Source organism: Zootoca vivipara, chromosome 14, assembly GCF_963506605.1.
Source record: "Zootoca vivipara chromosome 14, rZooViv1.1, whole genome shotgun sequence".
Classification (NCBI taxonomy): domain Eukaryota; kingdom Metazoa; phylum Chordata; class Lepidosauria; order Squamata; family Lacertidae; genus Zootoca; species Zootoca vivipara.
This window is the reverse complement of record NC_083289.1, coordinates 3,597,973-3,619,484: the sequence shown is the minus strand read 5'-3', so window position 1 is coordinate 3,619,484 and position 21,512 is coordinate 3,597,973. Positions and strand designations below refer to the sequence as shown.

General features: G+C 42.6%; 1 protein-coding gene across 1 annotated transcript in view; it reads left to right on the top strand.

Annotated features, from left to right (window-relative positions):
• Positions 1–21,053, top strand: part of MTMR10 (myotubularin related protein 10) — a 49,027-nt gene extending 27,974 nt beyond the window's left edge. The window contains exons 6-16 of the mRNA XM_035130508.2: positions 797–887; positions 1,929–2,088; positions 2,600–2,687; positions 4,036–4,124; positions 4,857–4,987; positions 7,534–7,603; positions 8,189–8,259; positions 9,135–9,304; positions 10,979–11,149; positions 12,114–12,296; positions 14,673–21,053. Coding sequence (XP_034986399.2) covers positions 797–887; positions 1,929–2,088; positions 2,600–2,687; positions 4,036–4,124; positions 4,857–4,987; positions 7,534–7,603; positions 8,189–8,259; positions 9,135–9,304; positions 10,979–11,149; positions 12,114–12,296; positions 14,673–15,272 — 1,824 coding nt within the window. The 3' untranslated portion in view covers positions 15,273–21,053. The remainder of the gene's footprint in view (positions 1–796; positions 888–1,928; positions 2,089–2,599; positions 2,688–4,035; positions 4,125–4,856; positions 4,988–7,533; positions 7,604–8,188; positions 8,260–9,134; positions 9,305–10,978; positions 11,150–12,113; positions 12,297–14,672) is intronic.
• Positions 21,054–21,512: the final 459 nt, after the last annotated feature.

Sequence of the window (21,512 nt, the reverse complement as noted above, 5' to 3'; positions counted from 1 at the left end):
ATATTTGTTTGGAAACAAGTCCCACAGTGGGGGTTATTCCTAGGTTCATTGAATTGTAGCTTTACTACTCATTCACATCACAGCATAACATGGCCACTTGGTATGCTGGCTATTGCTGAATAAAACATTGACACCTATCCATGTTAATTTCATAAATATACTAAACAGTACATTTTCCCCAGGCTATATACATTATATACATGTACTTGAAGTTATATTTATATTTGAAATATTGTGAATATGTAAATCTATTTCCCCAAATTCCTTATTTAAAGTTTTTTATTTTCAATTTTCTGCAACTTCAAGCCTTTCTGAAACTGTATATCAAGTTGCACAGAGGACCCTCAGGATAAAGAAGGAGTGGTGTTCCCCTCTGAAAAATGTCAGAGCCAAGAATAAGCCATGGCTGACTCTAGCAGAAAAACGTAGTCCTCTTTCAGTTTAATGAAATTGGAAATTGGATTTTAGAAAGCACATTAGTGACAAAAGCTGGGATTCAGATAACTGTATAAGCAGTTTTCTTCACCCAGGGAGGGTTCAGGCTTGTGTCATGGTTTATTTTACAATGCCTGATGTCCACTGGGTATGGCACAGCCCATGAGTATGTCTAAGGAGCTCTTTTGATCATGATCACTGTTAGTAGAAGCCAAAGTAGGTGATGGCACAGCTCACCCTTCCTGGCTTAGACAAAGTCACATGGTACAGTATTGTTTTCTCTGGTCCGCCATTTCCTCATGTAAAAAGTGGTTGGAAGCAGCTCAATGCACCCCAGTTCTTTTTGTTTTCCTCTGTTCAGGTGTGCCTTGCAATAGCTCACTATTCCCAGCCAGCAGATCTTCAGCTCCTCTTTGCATTTGAATATGTGAGCAAGAAATACCATAATCCAGGTAATGCAGACATTTACTTTCCCTCATAGCCTTTGGAGGGGCCTTTTGAGTGAGAGCATGGCTGCCAACTTTTATGGGAGCTTTGTTTGGTGCAACCAGGGGTTTGTTTTGGAGGGTGTCATATAAGCAGTCCTACTTGAGTGGTAGTACATGTTTGCATGCATAGAAAAGCTCACTAGAAATGTATCTGTGCCTAAGTGTGCTGTGGGGTGATTGCAGTTCTGAAGCTAGAAGAGAGCCCCTTGCTCATCAATATGCACCATGAAGGCTGAGCTTCCATCTCCCCTTGCTGTGTTCTGGGTTTGCCAGAGGAGAAACAAGCTACCGTATGCTCAACAGAGTCCTTAGAGCTGCTCTTGCAGTTTTGGAATTCAAGGTAGTTTGGCTGGAAAAGGAGAACCAGCTTGTGTCACATGGAAGTGTTACAATGGTGCCCTTCCTACCTTTTCTTCCCAGTCTTGGTTCCTTGGCTGCAGTGAGATAATAGATTTGCAACACCATGCTCTACCAAAGAGGCTAGAGTCACTTCCACACAGGCTTTTTGCATTGAAGTAATCTGTAGGGGGAAGTATTTGAAGGTTGCTCATTTAAAGACCCCCTCAAGAATTAAACCGCTGAGGAAAGGAATGGTAGTTGGTTTAGCCTCAAAATATTGGGAGTCTAATCCTAAAGCCATCGAAGCTTATGAAAGTTTGCATTAACAGAGGCATTCCTTAAAACGGCATAACATGTTGTCACAGATAGATAAAACACATTAAATTAATTTGACATATGGTAGGGGCAGATCAGAACTTCTCTTTGTTTCCCCATTTAGTACAAATTCATGTCTGTCAAAACTTGGCCAGACACACAATGGAAAATAATATGCTTTGGGGGTGCTCTGGCCCCTACACAGCTGTATTTGCAAGGTAACTTAACTGTTTTATATAAAGCAGCATTGGAAGTTTGGAGGTCTGTTTGTTTTCTGCAAGATACTGTAAAATCCGTTTATTTGCATGGCACAACTTGGAAAGAACTTTTTTAAAAATCACTTCCTTCTAGCAAAAAAAGTGAATGGAATAGATCCTGGAGGAGGAGGTGGTGGCAGCCAGCTGACTCCATTGTTTGAGACCTACTCTGACTGGGATAGAGAGATCAAGAGAACAGGAGCATCAGAATGGCGTGTATGTTCAGTGAATGAAGGCTACATGATATCTACCTGGTAAGTTTGCTTTTCTTTTATAGCCAGGAAACCACATTGGGATTGAGAGGCAGAGTTGGCCTCAGGGCACAATTCCATTCCCTAGCAATGAGCCTCTTCTCTGTGATCCTTTGCAGCTGGATTTTGATGCAGTTTGTGAAAACAACACTGACAATGGCTGCTGTTATGAATTGCATTGGTACATAGCTAACCACTCTGAGCCACTGGCCGGCAAAACTGGTGCTTCTGCAAGAGGAAATAGTGTTTTTCAGATTGCAATTGAAATAATGCAATTTAGGTTCCATTTCTTAGTAAGGAATAAGCTAGCTCTGCATTGTCATTAGAGATAATAATGACCAGATTAATCTTAAGATTTCTATGGTTGATTTCTAAACAAAAGGAAAACATTGGCTTTAGCATTCTAATCAATGCTGCATTAGGTTATTAAAAAATATAGTGTTATATAAAAAGACTTTACTTGTATTTCATTTCCCAAGTAACTATTATGAGTGTATTTTGTCTTGGCCCCAAGTCTTCCAGAATACTTTGTTGTGCCATCATCTTTGGCAGATCAAGATCTCAAGCAGTACTCCTACTCCTTCACTGGAAGACGGATGCCAGTAAGTGTGAAGCTGACATTGCTGCTTAATTGGTACTGTTACATCACTGCTAGAGTGCAGCCCACTCCGCTACACAACTATGCAAGGGATCTGCAACTGTTGAGTTCCAAACCCTTTGGAGTCAGAAAGGAAAGGTTCAAGGAAAGTGTAAGAGCAGCCCCAGTGAATCAGATTGAGGACTCAATGGGCAGCCAGACTCTCGCTGGAAGCCTAGAGCCCATGAAACGAGGCCATTACCCTTCCCTGCTATTGCACCCTAGCAACTGTCATTCAGAAGTACACTGCCTCTGAATTTGGAGATTTCATACAGCTAATAGCTGTGGAAAGTCAGAGTCAAGGAGGAATAAATTTTAACTGTCATCACCACATCTTGTGGCAATGAATCTCATAAATTAGTTCTTGGATTAAGAAATCTTTCAGTCTGTCTCAAATCATATTCCTATCAATTTCATTGGGTGACCCTGAATTCTAGTATTATGAGAGATAGAAAGGAAAAAACCCGTTTCCACCCAAATGAAGTGTAGGGAGGCGGTGGCAGAGCTTCATGCTCCGGCACAGGGGGGGGGGCGCATGTCCTGGGGGCGGGGCGCTCAGTGCAGGCAATGAAACCCTGCTGGGATCGCCCTGCCAGGGGCAGGGTTCTCCCCCCGCACTCCTCTTCCTCCACCAGTGTAGGGAGGGGAGGTGGCAGATGAGGATATCGTAGCAATAAAAGAGCTAAGGGAGTGTGTTTGTGCTCATGTCCTGCTTGCAGGTTAACCATAGGCATCTAGCTGATTGCTGCGAACAAAATGCTGGATTTGATGGACTGCTGTTCTTAAGTTCTTATGATATTGTTCAGGGCAGGAAGGGAATAGAGTTTTGTAGGGTGGGTGGTAGTAGCCATAAGGTAGGAGGGACACCCCTGGAAACTATTCTGGATATTTTAGCCTTGTGAAGGCCACACTTCACACTCTTAATGTATTTCTGGCATTTGCAAAAAGCATACTTGATTTTCTAGGCTTTTGCTGTCTCCTAATAAATACCCGGTTGTATTTTTCCCTGGCTCCCGAATGCTATCTGTTAAGATATTATTAATACCACGCTAATTTTATTGTGAACCACCTTCAGATTCTTTTAAAATGAAAGGTGGTATAGAAATGCTTTAAATTAAATGCTGAAGAACCTTTTGCTTTCTGGAACTTCAGCAGCTACAAACAGCAGCCTGTGACTTTTCCTTCATGAACACAAAGATAGTGAGCTTCTTATGGTTGTTTAGAGGTGCTGTAGGCTTGTTGAATATAGTCCTTTGCATCATTTGTACCTTGCCTTGTTGTATCCACAATATAAAGGATCCACTTTCTTCCAGATGTGGTGCTGGAATCACTCCAATGGAAGCGCACTTGTGAGAATGGCCAGCATTAAAGACCAGTTGCAACAACGAAAAATAGACCAACGGTAAAGATGGTAGTATTGTTTGCTTAGTGGGCAAAATCAGATTCACTTTGACCCTGAGTTTGGAGATTTTTGCAAAATGTGTATGTTCTTATGTAGCATAGAAGCAAGTAGGAAATGTGTTAAGGTGCAAGTGAAACGTCAGATGCCTAATATTTGTGAGAAGTATCTGTGGGGCAGAACCGATGTCCTTTCACCTAACAGTAGGACCTTTGGCAAATGTTGTTTGTGACCCTTAAAAACTCACCTTTCTGCAGGGAACTTAGTGATCAAATTCTGCACCCTGTGCCACATCTACTATCTCATATTCTGTTGACAGAGGGGATGTGAATATCCTTAAGTGTTGAGTTAGATAAGCTAGGTGCTCTAAAGCATTGTTAATTTAGTCCCACTTGAGGGTTGTGATCAGATTCTCTGTTGGTTGTTGAAGGCTACGTGGAGATGCGGGGGGGGGCACTAATATGAAGCTATGCAGTTGTGCTTTCTGGCCCACATAGGTAAGGGCATCATTGTGCCAGTTGTCCCCTGGTTACAGGGTTCTTTCATTTCTCATACCCCCACAAAATAGGGAAGCAGCAGCTTGCCATTGCAAAAAACACTAGCACCCATGCCCAGTCAGCTGGTGAAAATGCTTGTTATCAGTTTTTATGCTAGAGGATGAGCAGGGGAAGAAAATACTCTTAGGACTTTCCCTCCATGACCAACTTTGCTTCAGTACCTTCTTTTTTTTGCTAGGATTTGCAATGCTGTCACTAGAAGCCATCCACAAAGAAGTGATGTTTACAAATCTGATTTGGACAAGAGTCTGCCAAATATCCAAGAAATCCAGGCTGCCTTTCTCAAACTCAAGCAATTGTGTGTCAATGGTATGTTCTTGGCTGCAGTTTTGTGTAAAAAGTGTGCACTTGGATATCTCAAGACAGGAATTCCCAACCTTTCAGGGTCTGTGAGCACATCTAAAATTTTAAGAATTGTTTGTAGGTGCAGCCAGAATCGCTGCCATGTGTGGGGTGACTGGTTTCAAAATGTTCAGAGTGCCTTCTCTATGTCTCCATAGAGTTGAAAGTGTAAGGGAAAAGATGCAGGCAGGAAGATGCCTGTCAAGTGGAGCTCACCCTCCACCAAGGACCCAGTTGCCCGAAGGTCCTTGGCAGAGACACATCCCTCCTTATCCCCTGCATTTAACCAAGGATCTCTGTGGCTCCCGTCATCTTGAGGAGGTGCCCATTTTAACACCCATCCACCCAAAATGCATGCCCCAATGTTGGGCCGCATCCTGAAAATAGAAGCCAATGCTCCTATAGTGAAGGACTTGTGCTGCCGTCCACTTGGATGAGGATATCCAGGAGAATACAGAGCCTTGCAGGCCCTGTATTGAGAACACTAGCACTGACTTTTTCAGAAGAAGCAATGGGTAGGATGTGTTTCTAAACACATATGTTACAATGTATGTGTCTGAACTCACATGCATGTCCCTCACTAACGTGTATTCAGTCACACACTATCCAGCTATTTAGGATCTCTTACTAGTGTTTGTTATGAATATGTGTTTACCCTTAACACACAAGAAAAGCCCATAAGCAGTTTTCACACAAACGGGATAAAGAAAGATTGGTTTATAACATGGAATGAAAGTGACAGAATATATTAATGCTGCTTCAGACAGCAAAATTACAATTTAAGCAGGGTTGAACTTTTACCTAGATGAGCAATTCTTATAATTTCAATATTTCTGTTGTCTCTTCCTAGAGTTTCCTGTCTATTTCCTATTTTGTTTATTCTGATTGATTGAAAGTTAAAATAATATAATCCTAGTGAGTGATGACTAAACTGGTTATCCTTGATTGTTTCCTGTCAAAGTTATCTTACTATTATCTGTGTGGAAACAATTCTTTTATAGGTGTTGATTAAATTTACATGCGCTGATCTTTAAATTATGAGTTCAGGATGTCTCGTCAATGCCTTCTAGAACATGTTTGAGATAAGACTGGTACCAGGGTCAAGAAAAGTTCATAATGAGGACCCCCGCCTTGCATATTAAGCTATGCCAACCTTTACTCATGCCATGATCTACAATAATAAACCACAGAAAAAGTTCAGATTGCCACACGCCTATTTACACCTTCTCCTTGAGAGCTTTAATTCTGGAGACCTGGAGAATATTGTCTGTGCCTAAAAGGCTGTTCATACATTTCTGAAGTAGAATAGGGGCTTTACACTGGTTTGAAAACCCTAATTAGCATGGGTGATAATTAATGGCAGAGTTAACAAACTGTGGATAAGTGGTGGGAAAGGTTGTGCTGTACCTTTGAGAGGACCTTGTCCATCCCCGATGCCTTAACCATAACAAAATTTTAAAAATTCTTCCAGTAGCATCATACCAGTGAGAAACTTAGTTGGTCTCTAAGGTGCTACTGGAAGGAATTTTCTTATTTTGTTTCGACTACACCAGACCAACACAGCTACCTACCTGTAGCCTTAACCATAGATAAGAGACATGTGGCATCTGTATGCCTACTGTACTAGTCCTGTGGCCCAGCTAGCCTAGTAACCTGTTCTCACAGGAGCTAAAAGCAGGACCTGAGCAGAACAGTGCACTGTGCTCCTTTGATTCTCAGCAACTGGTTTCTGGAAGTATGCTAGTTTGTCCCCAATGAATGGTTGCCTTCTAAGGGGAGTATTTCCTTCTTCAAGAGTGCCACTCTCATTCTCCCTGACAGTAGAGCAGGCATCCCCAAACTGTGGCCCTCCAGATGTTTTCGCCTACAACTCCCATGATCCCTAGCTAACAGGACCCGTGGTCAGGGATGATGGGAATTGTAGTCCAAAACATCTGGAGGGCCGAAGTTTGGGGATGCCTGCAGTAGAGGCTCTATAGGATGCATCTATAACAGCCCTAACAGGATGTTTGCCTCCCTTAGCTTTCTTAAGTCTACCATCTTGGCCTCAATGGAATGAATTTGTTCCTGCACAGCCAGGCACTCATTGCACCTCAGACACACCCATGGTTTCTCTCCAACAGGGAGAGTCATACATGTGACACAGTGCAAAACACTAGAAAGCCTCCACACCCTGCTGGCACTCGACCCATGCCATTGTTTTTGTCGTTTAAGATACTGCATTGAGAGTATGGCTTTTATTAGGTCATGGAAGGAAGGGGCAGATCCTGGGATCCTGGCCTCCTTGCCGTGCCAGGGAAGGCACATATCCCCTTAACACACCTTGACGTTTTGTCACCATGGGATTGCATTGGGAGTGAACAGGAGGTGTTGATTAAGTGAGGAGTGGAGAATGAGCAATTGGCTTGAGTCTGCTGGGAGTTGACTCCTGTAAAGACAGTAATCACTATACGACCCTCTTCTTTCAAATATGGGGAGCATGATTTCTTACTTCTTTTCTCTTCTGGTCATAGAACCTTTTGAAGAAACAGAGGAGAAATGGTTGTCTTCACTGGATAATTCACACTGGCTTGAGTATGTGAGGTATGTGCAGAAGTTGCAATTAAAAATCTCTGTTGACAGATTTATTTGCATCCTAGATCAGAGGTTGGCAACCTTATCCGAGGATGGGCCGGTTGATGCTCCGTCGGAGGATGGGCCGGAGTGTGTGCACATGCGCGCTCTTCCGGGTCAGAGGAGAACCCATGCGCACGCGCACAGGCCCCATCAACCCGGAAGTCGGTCCCCGCTCCCCACCAGTAAGAGCGGGGGGGCAGGGGTCGCCATGGGCCGGTTAGACAAGCGGCATGGGCCGCTACTGGCCCATGGGCCTTAGGTTGCTGACCCCTGTCCTAGATGCAAAGAAGATAAAATATTGACAAGCACTGTGTCACTTTGAAGTGAGAGACTGTGGGATTCTCTGTCTACACAGTTTGTAAAAAATGTTCTTGGGTATACCTGATTCTGTGAAACTAAATTTCACTAGAGATTTAAAGTGAGTTGGCCTCTGCAAATACCTTGCAGTGCACAGCTTATACCAAAATAAAGCTAACAGTGGACTCGCTTGAGTATTAAATAGTTCTAATTAATTTAAATAAATTAATATAGGCTTTTTTTGTCTTGGTCTAGACTTTTCCTGAAGCATTCCGCAGAGCTTGTATACATGTTGGACTGTAAGCATGTCTCGGTAGTTTTACATGGTAAGCTGCTCAAGTGTTTTGCATTGTGTTGATGCTGCTGCAGACATTATACCAGTATATTTAGGAATAATTGTAGTAGCTGTTATCCACTACTCAAAGTGTGGACACCATTATTAAATTTATCCTTTCCACTGTGTTTATCTCTGAACTCTTTTTTAAAAAAATTATTATTAAATTTGTATACCGCCCTTCATCCATATATCTCAGGGCAGTTCACAATATAAAAATACAAGATAAAAAAACACAAAATACATAATATAAACATGAACAAAAACAAACTAATAACCTCCACCTCTTAGCCAGTTCCCTTCCCAATGCTTGTCTGGTGTGCCTTGGCCTCGTGGCTTCATGACCTGGGCAGTGCTAGGCGGATTGTGCCTACCAGGCAAGTATGCAGGCAGACTCTCCCATTCCCCTCACAAGTAGGCCTTTTCTGCCATATTGTCCGCAATAGTCTTAAAAAGCTCCCAGAACCTAGTAGCAGGTTAGAATTGGAGGCTTTGCCTTTATGTTTTTTGGAAACTACTGTTCAGAGGTGGTATTAAAAAGATAACCCTTCTTGAGTATGAAGAGATGGTGGTAATATAGGTAGCCCAGTATTGACCCCCTCTTCTACAAAAACAAACACCTTACTGATTCAAAACTAAATAAACACAGTTCTGAGCAAGCAGGTGTGTTACCATTTTATTGTAACATTCTAAAACGGATGCTTATAGCATTGATAATATTTTGTAAGTGGCTTTGAGATCCATTTGAAAAGCATTATAAAAACAAAGCACATGACCCTGTGCTATTTGTATTGTTGTTAACATCTTTTTCTTCCCACTCACTTCGTATTTCTTTTTTTATATCACTGTTACAAATGTCAACTACAGAGGAAGAAGGGCGCGACCTGAGCTGCTGTGTGGCTTCGCTCGTTCAAGTGATGCTGGATCCCTATTTCCGGACCATTGCTGGTTTCCAGAGCCTGATTCAGAAGGAGTGGGTCATGGCAGGATACCCCTTTCTAGATAGGTGTAACCACCTGAAGAAATCTGACAAAGAGGTAATTGGGGTACTTCAGCTTAATAACATACAGAAGAGGTAGCTTATACATTTGAAATGGATTTTTCCAAGGAAATAACAGGATTTGGGGAAATCTCTGAGGGCAGGAGAGCAGAAGAGTGATGGATTGGGAAATGCACAGAGAGATGAGATGAGAATGGGAGGGGTGGAAATGCTCACACCCCCAAGCTACATACAGTGGTACCTCAGTTTACGTACACAATTGGTTCCGGAAGTCTGTACTTGACCAGAAGCGTACTTAACCTGAAGCGAACTTTCCCATTGAAAGTAATGGAAAGTGGGTTAATCTGTTCCAGACAGGTCCACGGAGTACTTAAACTGAAAATACTCAAACCGAGGCGTACCTAAACTGAGGTATGACTGTACTTGCTCCTTCAGATGGCAATCTCCCTGCCATCCAGTCTTGGAAATCTCCCACTAACAGGGTCCAAGTCTTATCTGGATTGAGCTTAAGTTTTTTGGCTCTCATCCAGTCCATTTCCGAGGCAAGACAATGGTCCAGCATGCGCACTGGCACACCAGCAGATGTAAAAGAGACGTAGAGCTGTGTGTCATCAACATATTGCTGCTGATGCACTTTCATGCAGTTTCATGTAGATGTTAAACAGCATGAACCCTGAGAAACTCCACATTGAAGCCAAAGAGTATTCCCCTCTGGAAATGACATCCAAGTAGGATTGGAACCACCACAAAGCGGTGCCACCCACCCCTAACTTGGATAGCCACTCCAGAAAGATACCGTGGTTGTTGGTATCAACAAGCATTGCTAATTTGAGGTTTGGTTTACACAATCAGAACCAGAAGTTATTACCTTCAGGTTGATGCTATAGCGTTTTATCCTAGATGCCCCATCGACACAAGCAAATAATTTCAGGGTGTTCTCATATTTCTGACTATCCTGAGTCTTGCATAGACAATGGTTTCTCTGTGAGACTACAAATTCCACCATGTGACTATTGACATGCTCATTAATCTCATGGTGTCTTATTTTACCAAGAAGTTTTCAGCTCTTTCATGAAATTTTAAACAAATCCGTTTCAGAAGTGGCTCTGCATAAGCCCTATGAAGAATCAAAAGCCCAGAATCATGTGGGGTTAGAACTAGACTTTTAGTTCTAATGGAATTGGTAGCTAGGGGTAAGCTTTGCTATAGCTAGTCTTAGAACCATGCCCTAAAGCCCAGTGTTGGCTAAAACAGTGGTTTCACTGAAATAAAAACTGCAGCCAGTTGAAATCAGGGTAAGAGTGATTTGGGACCCTAGTACATTGGTGCTTTGAAATAAAATTCTCTCCTCCCAAGGATATATATATATCTATATTTCTGTAACCGTGACAGACAGAATCTTAATTTAAGGAAACATTTATGTCCTCTAAAAAACCTGAATGAAGGCAGGCAGAAAACTACTGTATATGGTTCACTATAGTTCACACAGCTAAGTTATAGACTACTGGCTCTAGCCAGAGGTACTTGAATGTAAAGTAGGCATTTCCATATACAGTATGTTGCTCCAGTTTGTACACTTGCTTTGCAGTGCATTTATGTAATAATATTCTCAGCATTGATTTAATGGTGACTGCAGTAAATGTAGGGCTTGAGCAAACTTGCATAAGTCTTCTGTGTGTAACATCTTCCCATCATTTCCCTCCCACTCCAGTCTCCCTTATTTTTGATGTTCCTGGACTGTGTCTGGCAACTGCTTGAGCAATACCCATCGGCCTTTGAATTTTCTGAAGCCTACTTGACGATATTGTACGACAGCACGCGGATCTCGCTGTTTGGTACCTTCCTCTTCAACTCTCCACACCAGAGAGTGAAGCAAAGCACGGTGGGTGCTAAACATTGTCTGACCTCAAGTAGCAGCTGCAGCACATTGTTAGGAAGCTGGAAAATCATGTCCAGTAGTCAAGGTGGAAGCCTCTTAACTGTTGCGTCAACAAGGGAGTATAGCTCACAGCTTTGAGATGGAAGAGCAGTTGGTACATTAAGGACCAAAAAGTAGACTGTGCTGATTTCTTATTTGTATGCACTTTGGTCCTATGGTGTTCTTGCCCTAGATTGTTAACCATCAACTTGAGATAAACCTTCAGCAAAACCATCTGGGAGAAAGCCATTAGGATCAATAGATTTCAATATAGGTGGAAAGTTTGGGTTTTATTTTGCCTTTGTTCCTTACCATTTTTCTAGAATTCTTTGAGCACAAATGCAAAAATACCTTTTAAAAAAGTTAGGATTCTTATGGGATAGGTTGATAGAGGAAGCCAAAAGTGGCTTGTTAGGTTGCCTGCTGTTGATTTTAAGGAAGTCATTCAGCTGAAGGTAATATCATAAATTGGAAAGAGCATAAGAGACTGTTTCAGAGTTGGAGAATTTCTGATGTGTGCATTAACCTACTTCAGGAAGGCTTTAGCAACTGGAAGAATTGTGTTTAAATTCTGGCAAAACTCTTTTAAGGCATCACCCAATTATGTGGCTTTCTTCTCCTCAGATGCCCATGGATGCCACAACCTTTGGCCTCATTCATTTTAATAATTTAATATAAATATAACAAAATCTCTAAGCAGTTCACACAAGCTACAATAATAAATTCACAATGAAAAGAATCAGTCCATATCAAAACCCAATAAATCATTAAGCAGAGCATCACAACAAACTCCTTTGTGTTCCATTACCATAAAGAGAGTGGGCAATGCAGGATCTTATTTTTCTGCAAATAAAGGGTTTCATATTTACTGGTGAAGTCGGGTTGAGTCTGTATATATGTGAACTTACCTGAATTTTCTTTGTTTCAGGAATTTGCCATAAGCAAAAACATCCAGCTGGGTGATGAGAAAGGCCTCAGGTTTCCTTCTGTTTGGGATTGGTCTCTTCAACACACTGTGAGGGATCGTATGCTATTCCACAACCCCTTGTACATTGGGAAGAGTGCGCCATGTGTGAACAATGGGGCTGTGAAATACTTTAAGCGATCAAAGGTAAGAATGGACCAGTGAGTCAGTCCAGCTACACCAGTGGTGCTGCAGTTCCGCTGCTGCAAAGATAGTATCTCATTCCTGTTGGAATGGGATCGATTTTCAGTGCACTGGGCCAGTGCCCTTGTGCAGCCCAGCAGTGTCCTGCTGGAGAAAATCAAAGAACTGAAACGGGCAGCACATCTAGTCCCAACTCACTGGCCAATGCAGGAAATCCAGAATGAAAACATTCCCAGCACAGGGCTGCCCAGTCTCTGCTTGAAGATCTCCAGTAAGGGAGATCCCATCTATGTAACTGGCTCAATAAGCTTCTCCCAATGTTCAACTCAAAGTCCATTAGATCTTGACTTGCCCTCTGGGGTAGGTGAGAACAAACAAGTCTTTGTCCTCTCTCAAGATCTCCAAGTAATCAAGTGGTGATACTTGCGTTTATTTTCCAAGTAATGCAGTTTTCTAGCAGGTGATTCCCCACCCTCAACATTGTTAGTGGTTTTGACCTTAACTACCAAGGAAAGCAGGACGCGGGTGGCGCTGTGGGTTAAACCACAGAGCCTAGGGGTTGCTGATCAGAATCCCCGCGACGGGGTGAGCTCCTGTTGCTCGGTCCCAGTTCCTGCCAACCTAGCAGTTCGAAAGCACGTCAAAATGCAAGTAGATAAATCGGAACCGCTACAGTGGGAAGGTAAACGGCGTTTCCATGTGCTGCTCTGGTTCGCCAGAAGCGGCTTAGTCATGCTGGCCACATGACCTGGAAGCTGTACGCCGGCTCTCTCGGCCAATAACGCGAGTTGAGCACCGCAACCCCAGAGTCGGTCACGACTGGACCTAATGGTCAGGAGTTCCTTTACCTTTACCTTACCAAGGAAAGCAGTGTATGCTTGGTTGCTTCCAGTCACCACATGATGATGATGATGAAGATAATGATGAATGAGGGATAGTGAATGAGGGAATCTGGGGGCTGCCTACCTACTGACAGTGTCTGCTAGGAGAGTCTATAGTTAGAGGAGGGAGAACAAAACTGATGGGTGGCTTCCAGAGAAGCGGACACGGAGCAATGAATTCAAGCTACAAGAAAGAAGATTCCACCTAAACATTAGGAAGAACTTCCTGACAGTAAAAGCTGTTCAACAGTGGAATTTGCTGCCAAGGAGTGTGGTGGAGTCTCCTTCTTTGGAGGTCTTTAAGCGGAGGAGGTTTGACAGCCATCTGTCAGGAATGCTTTGATGGTGTTTCCTGCTTGGCAGGGGGTTGGACTGGATGGCCCTTGTGGTCTCTTCCAACTCTATGATTCTATTCCCCAAATCATTCAGTCCCGATTGGTGGGATGACTTAATACACACTGAAGCCCATGAGCTGGGCCAGTGGGTGTTTCGTTGCAGTGTTTCAGTCGGTGCTTTTCTTCCATTTTTTTTAAGTGCCGGTACTGTGTACCCCTGAGTACCCCCAGAAAAAAAAAGCACTGGTTTCAGTGATTTTTCAGAGCAGTCTTGTCTCTTATGCAGTTGTCCACCATCCAGAGCTCACACAAAACCCTTGCAGAGGGAGGATGGAGTGGTCTCCCAGCCTCCTCTGCACCCAGCATAAAAACAAAGCAGGCTGCCGGAAAAGGGAGCCCTAGTCTTTCACATCCAGTAGAGAAGTTACTTTTATGGCCCTATTTTCAAGGTTTCTTTGTGCGAGTACAGTACTGCATTTATTGCAAAGTTATTTCTCAGAACTATTTCTCAGGTCATGGGATAATAGAAAAATAAGGAAGATAATTGTATTGGACAAATGGCTTTTTCAAAAGTTAACACATATCGTCTGCTGACATAATAAAAGGGTAGCTAGTTTTTACCTTATGAGGGTTTTTAAAAAAAATAATGGAACATTTTTTAGCAAGCAGACAGATTAGGCACAGCACTTCAAACACTGACCTGCATGAAATTCCATATTAGTGTAATTACCTTTTAGAACCCTCTACTAGAAAAAAAATAGTGGAAGTGATTAAAATACTTGCATAATCAGGTTTGCTCTCCATATGACCAGGAATTGTTCACTCTTTTATCCTACCTAATGAAGCTCTTACTGTTGGTGAAGGATTACATATGCTGTTGCTAATGGAAAGTTTCTCATTTCCACATGCAGCTTTGTCTGTCTCATTACCTTTTTGGCCCCAGAAAGTACTTCATTATTCTATGGCATCCGTTATTGCAAATTGTGCTGATTTTTCAAAAGGAGATTTGACAAATTAGAAGTCCATCATTTTGGGCTATATTATCTAGAAGTAGTTATTCCAGGTATTGGGGGGGGGTTCTACTTAACATAACTGGAGCTCTGTGGAGATCAAGTTGAACCTGATGGGAAACTGAAGGATTTTACTAACTTTTCCCTTCCCAGAAGAACTACAGTTCAACACTCAGGGGCTTCCCGCCATCCCTGAAGAACGGTGTTATCAGCAAGCAAGACTTTCTTCCAAGAAGAAATTCCCTAATACTAAAACTGAAACCAGACTTTCTTCACAATATGGATACCACCACCAATGGCATGGAGCAATATTTCAGAGAGTGGTTTTCTAAGCCACTCGACCTGCATGCTGTAATCCTACCCCATCTCTCTGGAACACAAATCAAACTCTGGAAACTCTGCTACTTCCGCTGGATCCCTGAGGCCCAGATCAACAGTGGTGGCTTCATTACTGCCTTCCATAAAATCTCTTTATTAGCAGATGAAGTAGATCTTCTGAACCGGTGTCTGAGGCAACACAGCGGTACCCCACCTTTGCTCACTAACACTTCTGAACTCGATCAAAGCCGAATGTACTTTAGAGCAAATGGGCTCAATGATTCTTCCACAATCCCAGATTTCCTTTCTTCCTCTTTCCCATTTTCTCCTGTAGGGAATCTCTGCCGACGGAGTATTTTGGGAACACCACTGAGCAAATTCTTAAGTGGTGCCAAAATCTGGTTGTCCACAGAGACACTTGCCAATGAAGACTGATGTCTTTAGAGACATAGAAGGGAGACAAGGAAAGAGACTGACACATCATTTTTTTGCAGCACACTGCTAACCACAGCACCGGAAACTGTAATAGCTTTATATACTAAGGTTACTTATGTTTTGCACAAAGTATTTAAAAGCAGCTGTGTCATGCTTTCAGATTGCACAATTTTTATTTTTATTTTGGTTTTGTTTCATTTTTCTTCAGCAGTCCAGTAACTAAGGCACATACCATTTGACGTTAGTCCCCCCACAAACGCACCACAATTTAAGGTCCGATATGGTGAATAATTGTCTCAAAGCTACTATTCCCTGCTGCTGATTTGAAGCACATCTCTTGTCTGCTTGGATGAATTAACAGATGAAGAGAGAAATTAGAGTCAAAAAAGTTGCTGCATCAAATTTGATCACTACAATTGGTAGAAACATAAGAGCCATAAATTTTATCAGTCACGTTTCAAATTCATGGCGTGATTCAGCTGATGGTAGGGACTTTTAAATCCTGTTTATTTCAATGGTACTTTATAAAAGCACCTTTCCCGTTGAAATAATTTAAAGTGTTCATCTTGTACAGGTTGGCTATGGGAATGGTGGAAAGATCTAGTTTGGTCCATGAGCATTTTCCCTCCCCTTTTCATTTAGTATCTGAAACTGCCTTTTAGTTTACAAAATCTGCCTATAGGACAATGTGTGTTGTCAACAGTTGGGTGCTGACCTCACTATCCCAGTCCCTCAACTGGGGTTTGAGATCCAAGAGGAAGCAGCAAGAGGATGCTCTTGCTTTAACTTATGGTTAAGGCGTACACTGGCACCCATGTTAGCTTGGCCTGAAGGATTCCCCCTTCACCTAGGATCAGCAGCTGTGGTTTCAAAGTAGGTGTCAGTTCCATCTGCTAGTTTGAAAGGAGTCCTTAGTAGCACTAACCATAGTTAAAGTGGAGAGAATTAGCTGCCAATCTCATTACCATAGATTGGTGTCATTACAGCTGCACAAACCCCAAAATAATGTTAGTCGATTATAGCCTTAAAAGTGCCTTTTTCTTGCTTTTAAAGCAAGATTTCTCTCCATCATGGAATTCAGTTACTCTAATGTGGTAAGCTAATAGGCTACACATTAGTAGTATCCATTTCCAGAATCTCATTCATACCACAATTTATGGACGTTTCCAAAAGCTTCTCATCCTTCGACTTTGTGATCCAGAATAGAAATCTTAATGAGAATACCTCTGAAGTATATATTTAACTCAATGAGTGCAGAGTATTAGGTGGAAGATCTTAGGCCAAAATTAAGATTGCTGTAAAATGTACATAAAATGTCTGTACATGTATTTAAATTTAAATTTTTAAGTCAAGTTTGGTGCTCAGTGGATGCTGATTTTTTTTTAATGGCCAAAACAAAATGGCATGTGGGGTAGTGTTGTATGAAAGAACTAGAAAACCTTGATATGACAAGAGGTTTTTGGGCTTTATTCCCATGCTAGTAACATCCCGGTTTACTTACTGAGTACCATACTGTTGCTTCATGTCATACATGTCATGAAGGTGGACTAAGATTCACATTCAGAAGTGGTCAGCTAGTTTATGCAGTGTCTTCAGTGCATAGTCTTTTGTGGCATGTGCCAACATCCAGAAAGTGACTTGCTTTTGTGCAAAATCAGCTCTACAGTAGAGCATCATGGCCCCTTTCCCCAGCTACCCCTTCCAAAGTCTCTTAGCTTTTTCACATTCTTCCCCTGATCCAAAGCATGCATGTAAAAGCCAAGTGAAAAACTGCCCTTCTGCTGCTCAATTGTCTGGCAGGGTTTAGGGTTTGTTTAAAGCCAGGCTGCCCAGCCCATTCATTGAGCACCTATAGTCTCCAACTGCATTGGGTGTCTGTAAAATACTGTAAACACACACACACACCCCTTAGCTTCCACTAAGTGAAAGTCAGGTAGACTAGTTTCACTGGAAAACAGGCAATGGCTGATCAGTATTGGCTACCGGTCCAAGGTGCTTCTCTTCACAGGTTTAGTGTCTTGTTAGAATGGACAAAGCTTTGTTCCCCTAGTGTTAAATTTCAGCACATGTCCAGTTTGTATCCCAGTTCTCTTTGTCATAGACTTTATTAAGGTGACTTTATATTGATTTTTACTTAATGCCTAATAGTCTTAATTACATTTCAGATGTACCAAATTTTGCTAATTAACTGAAAGTTGGATGAATATACTTTGCAAGAATTACTGAGTAAGGTGTTTTAACTTTTGAGACATGTGTCTCTTCCTTAAGTCCCTTCCTTACAGAAGTTTTTTTAAGTGCATTTTTGTAGCCTGTGCCCTTTTTATCCTTTTGATGTTACTGAACTTTGCCTTTAAGAATTGCTGCTTATAAACTGTCCATACCCAATGGATTAGAACAAATGTCTTTAAGGCTAGAGAGTAGGCTAAGCAAGGTTTATATGGTTAATTCCAGGCCAACTGTGCCTGGATGGCTGCCCAGGTTCATACTACTGTAAATGAAAGAGACTGGGAAGCATGTTTAGCAGGAGAGCCTGAACTTTGGAGAACCAGGTCTGTGATATCTTTAATTGAGCAAAATGCTGTGAGTTCTACAATCAGAAATCAAGGAAGTAGTGGAGTGGGGCCAGCGAGCAGTGCTTTCTGATCTAGCCTTACACGGTCTTGTAATCACATAGTTATGGTGGAGTTGTTGCCCCTCCCACTCCTGCCCCTGTCATATGACGACATATAGAACAGTCTGTGTGGTTTGACTGAAGTGGGCTGGGAGTGGCTACCCACGTTTCTTGATGCAGTGGTACCACAGGGCAGGGTGCCTTCTGGGTAGTGAGCAGACATTTAAACCTTCACAAAGCCCCAAGAGGTAAATTGCAGCTTCTACCCTGAATGCCTTTACAGCAAGTCCTTGATTGAGGAAATCCAGGCTCCATTGCTTATCTAAAGGGCTATGAACTGCCTTACTGCCAGCCTTCAGCCAGCCCCCTCTGCTATATGCAATGCCTTCACTCAGTTCAAAAGGGGGCTTGTAGGAGGAGGTGGGCACAATCCCAAGGGATTGTACTTTCTAAAACCAGGTACCTTTTTAGGAATTTTTTGTAAGTGTAGAAAAGAATAGATGCTTATTTTTGTATTTCTTTCTCCCTAGCAACAAGCAAAATGCATTGCTAAGGCAGCTGCAATTATTAAAGGATATTTTTTGTTTAAAAAGCAGGGGGGTTGGTGTATGGAGTTCTAAATGGATTATGATCCACGTAGAAATCAATGCCTTTTAGTTACTGTAGAGTGGAAGTTGACTGTTACGTAACTTATCATGGAAGTGCAATTATATTTAACCCCTTGTGCAGGTCATGATCCAAAGAGACACCACTGAAAAGTGTGCGTTTCACATTGGCAGAAGGAATCCTGTTTCTAGAGTGGTTGCTTTTGTAGATTCTCTTTCAGTTTAGCTGTTAGATATCCAAAGAAAAGGTATACATTAAAACCAAACCTGTTGTAAAATGTTTTTTAATTAAAGGCTGATTAAAGTTGTTAATCATAAAATTGACTGCAGAGGGCGAAAGAGCCCCTCCCCCCTTTTGAAATGGAATCTAAAGCCTTGATGCCAAACACAAGGCCTGACTTGTGTAAAGCAGAGCTAACAGGTACACATACAAGGAAAACCCCAACCTGTCAATGTTGTGAATATGAAGTAAATCAGACTTAATTAAAAACAACAAACCTTTCAGTGTATTCTTTGTTGGTGTGGAACTTGTGACTTTTTAAGTATTGTGTGCATTTATTTACTTAGTACAGTTACCATCCATATGTACCTGACTAATGGGACATATCTATGTGAGAACAAGATTCAAATATGTTCAATGCATTCAAAGAACATTTAAGAGGATACTCTTGTGGCCTTTTTGCAACAAATTTATGAAGTGTCACTTCAGCTTAAACATTCCCTACATCCACCAGGATAAAGTCCAGTAGTGTTTTTCCGGGGGGGGGGGGGTATTGGCAGCCAAGCCTCCGTAAATTGGCAGTAGCTCTCAGCTCTGCCCCTGTCACTTGCTTGTCTTTGCAAGAACAGGAAAAAGACTAAGCGCCAGCAGAGGGAAGGAACAAACTTTCTTACAAAGTCTTGAAAAGTAGGGGGGGGGACCTTGAGGACTGTTTTCAGTCACATGCTTGAGTATGGAGGGAAAGCTTCTGAAGTAGGGATTTACCTGTTTCCGGTTTCTGCACTTCAGAATTCCCTTGCTGTAGTCTAGAACTTAACCCTAGTTCACCAATTCTGCAGATGACCAAACTGGGAGGGGTAGCTAGTGCCAAAGAAGACAGAATCAGAATTCAAAATTACCACAGCCTTACTTGAGTTAGATTGGAGAACAGAGACCATACTAACAAAATTAATTTCAATTGGGACAAATGTCAGCTTTTAGGCAGGAATAATCAGCTGCAAAAATATAAGATGAGAGACACCTGGCTTGCCAGTAGTACATGTGAAAAGAATCTAGGGGTCTTGGTGGACCACAAGGTAAACATGAGCTTACAGTGTGATGCAGCAAAAAAAGCTAATACTATTCAAGGCTGCATCAACAGAATTCTGGTGTCCAAATCAGGGCACTCTCTTCTGCTTTGGTCAGACCACACCTGCAGTCCTGTGTTCAATTCTGGGCACCGCAATTTAAGGAGGATATTGACAAGCTGGAACGTGTGCAGAGGAGGGAGACAAAGATGATCAAGGGTCTGGAAACTAAGCCTTATGAGAAACGCTTGAAGGAGCTGGATACGTTTAACCTAGAAAAGAGGAGACAGGAGATAAGATAGCCATCTTCAAGTATCTAAAGAGCTGCCACATGGAAGAGGGAGCAAGCTTTAAGTCAGTGTTTCTCAAACTTTTTTGGGCCACGGCACACTTGTTCCGTGGAAAAAAATCACGAGGCACACCACCATTAAAAAAAGTTTAAAAATTTAACTCTGTGCTGCCCTATATTGACTATAATTATGACTGTAAGAAACACTTGCCAATTGCTGTGTTGGTTGCAATCTCCTGTAATAAGGCTTCACAAGCCGTTCGGCGGGTCAGTGCTGTGTATTGGCGGCCGCCAGGCTCGTTTGCACTGAGCTTTGGGAAAGAGGAGGAGAAATATTGCTTTCCGGCGGGTCAGTGGTGTTTATTGGCGGCCGCCAGGCACGTGACAATGCAAATCGCCCTTCTCGTCGCCGCACGTCGTGGCACACCAGCCAGCGTCTCGCGGCACACTAGTGTGCCGCGGAACAGCGGTTGAGAAACGCTGCTTTAAGTTACAAGACAAGGAGCCTCGGACTAAACATTAGGAAGAACACTCTGGTGGTAATACGAGCTGTTTGACAGTGGAACGGACCCCCTCCAGAGGTTGTGGGCTCTCCTGCCGTGGAGGTTTTTAAGCAGAGGTTGGATGGCTATCTGGGATGCTTTACCTGAGATTCCTGCATTGCAGGGGGGTTGACTAGATGACCCTTGGAACCCTTCCAACTCTACAATTCTATGATTCTAGTTTAAAATACCCAAAAGCTACATGTGTTAAAACACTGCAATGACAAAAACCTCTTAAAAGCCTCTCTGCTAAATAAGAGGACATTTTTTTGCTTTTTAAATAAGGCTTGCATTAGTTTAACAGTTTTTGTTTAAGATGGGCTGTCAGAGGTTGTTGTTGCGACTACTCTACAGTAACGACGTTCCACATTCTTGTCTTTAGACAGTTTTATTTAGTGCAGTCTATTTACAGTGAAATGAGTGTGTAGAACATGTCTGCTCAGTCTGAGCCAGAATCCGGGAATGGCGCGCCCCTCATCTTCTTCCAGCATAAGAGTCTTGGGACGGCAAACCTTCTTCCCCGCCTTCTCCTGCGTAATTCCAGAACCAGAGGGGGAAAGGGTCTACGCTCCATGTTTTCCTTCTCCCCCCTTTCCCCCCCTCTCTTCCTCCCTCACGTGTAGCAGGGGCTCTTCTGTGTTGCCGGAGCCCTGCATCCCTCTTCCTCCTTCCTCACTGGACTCCTCCCCCTCCCCGCTGGCATTGCTGCTATTGGAGGAGCTGCTCTTGATGATGGGAGGGGGATCTCTGTATTCTCTTCCCCTTACATGGGCTATACTGTTCTTTAACAAAACTCTAAACAAGCAAAAGGTAGCATTCTCTCCAAGTCATTCTCAGATCCCTGCAATTGAGGACCTTCAGCATGCTGGCCCAACCTGTGGGCCACATGTAGCCCACAATGCCTTT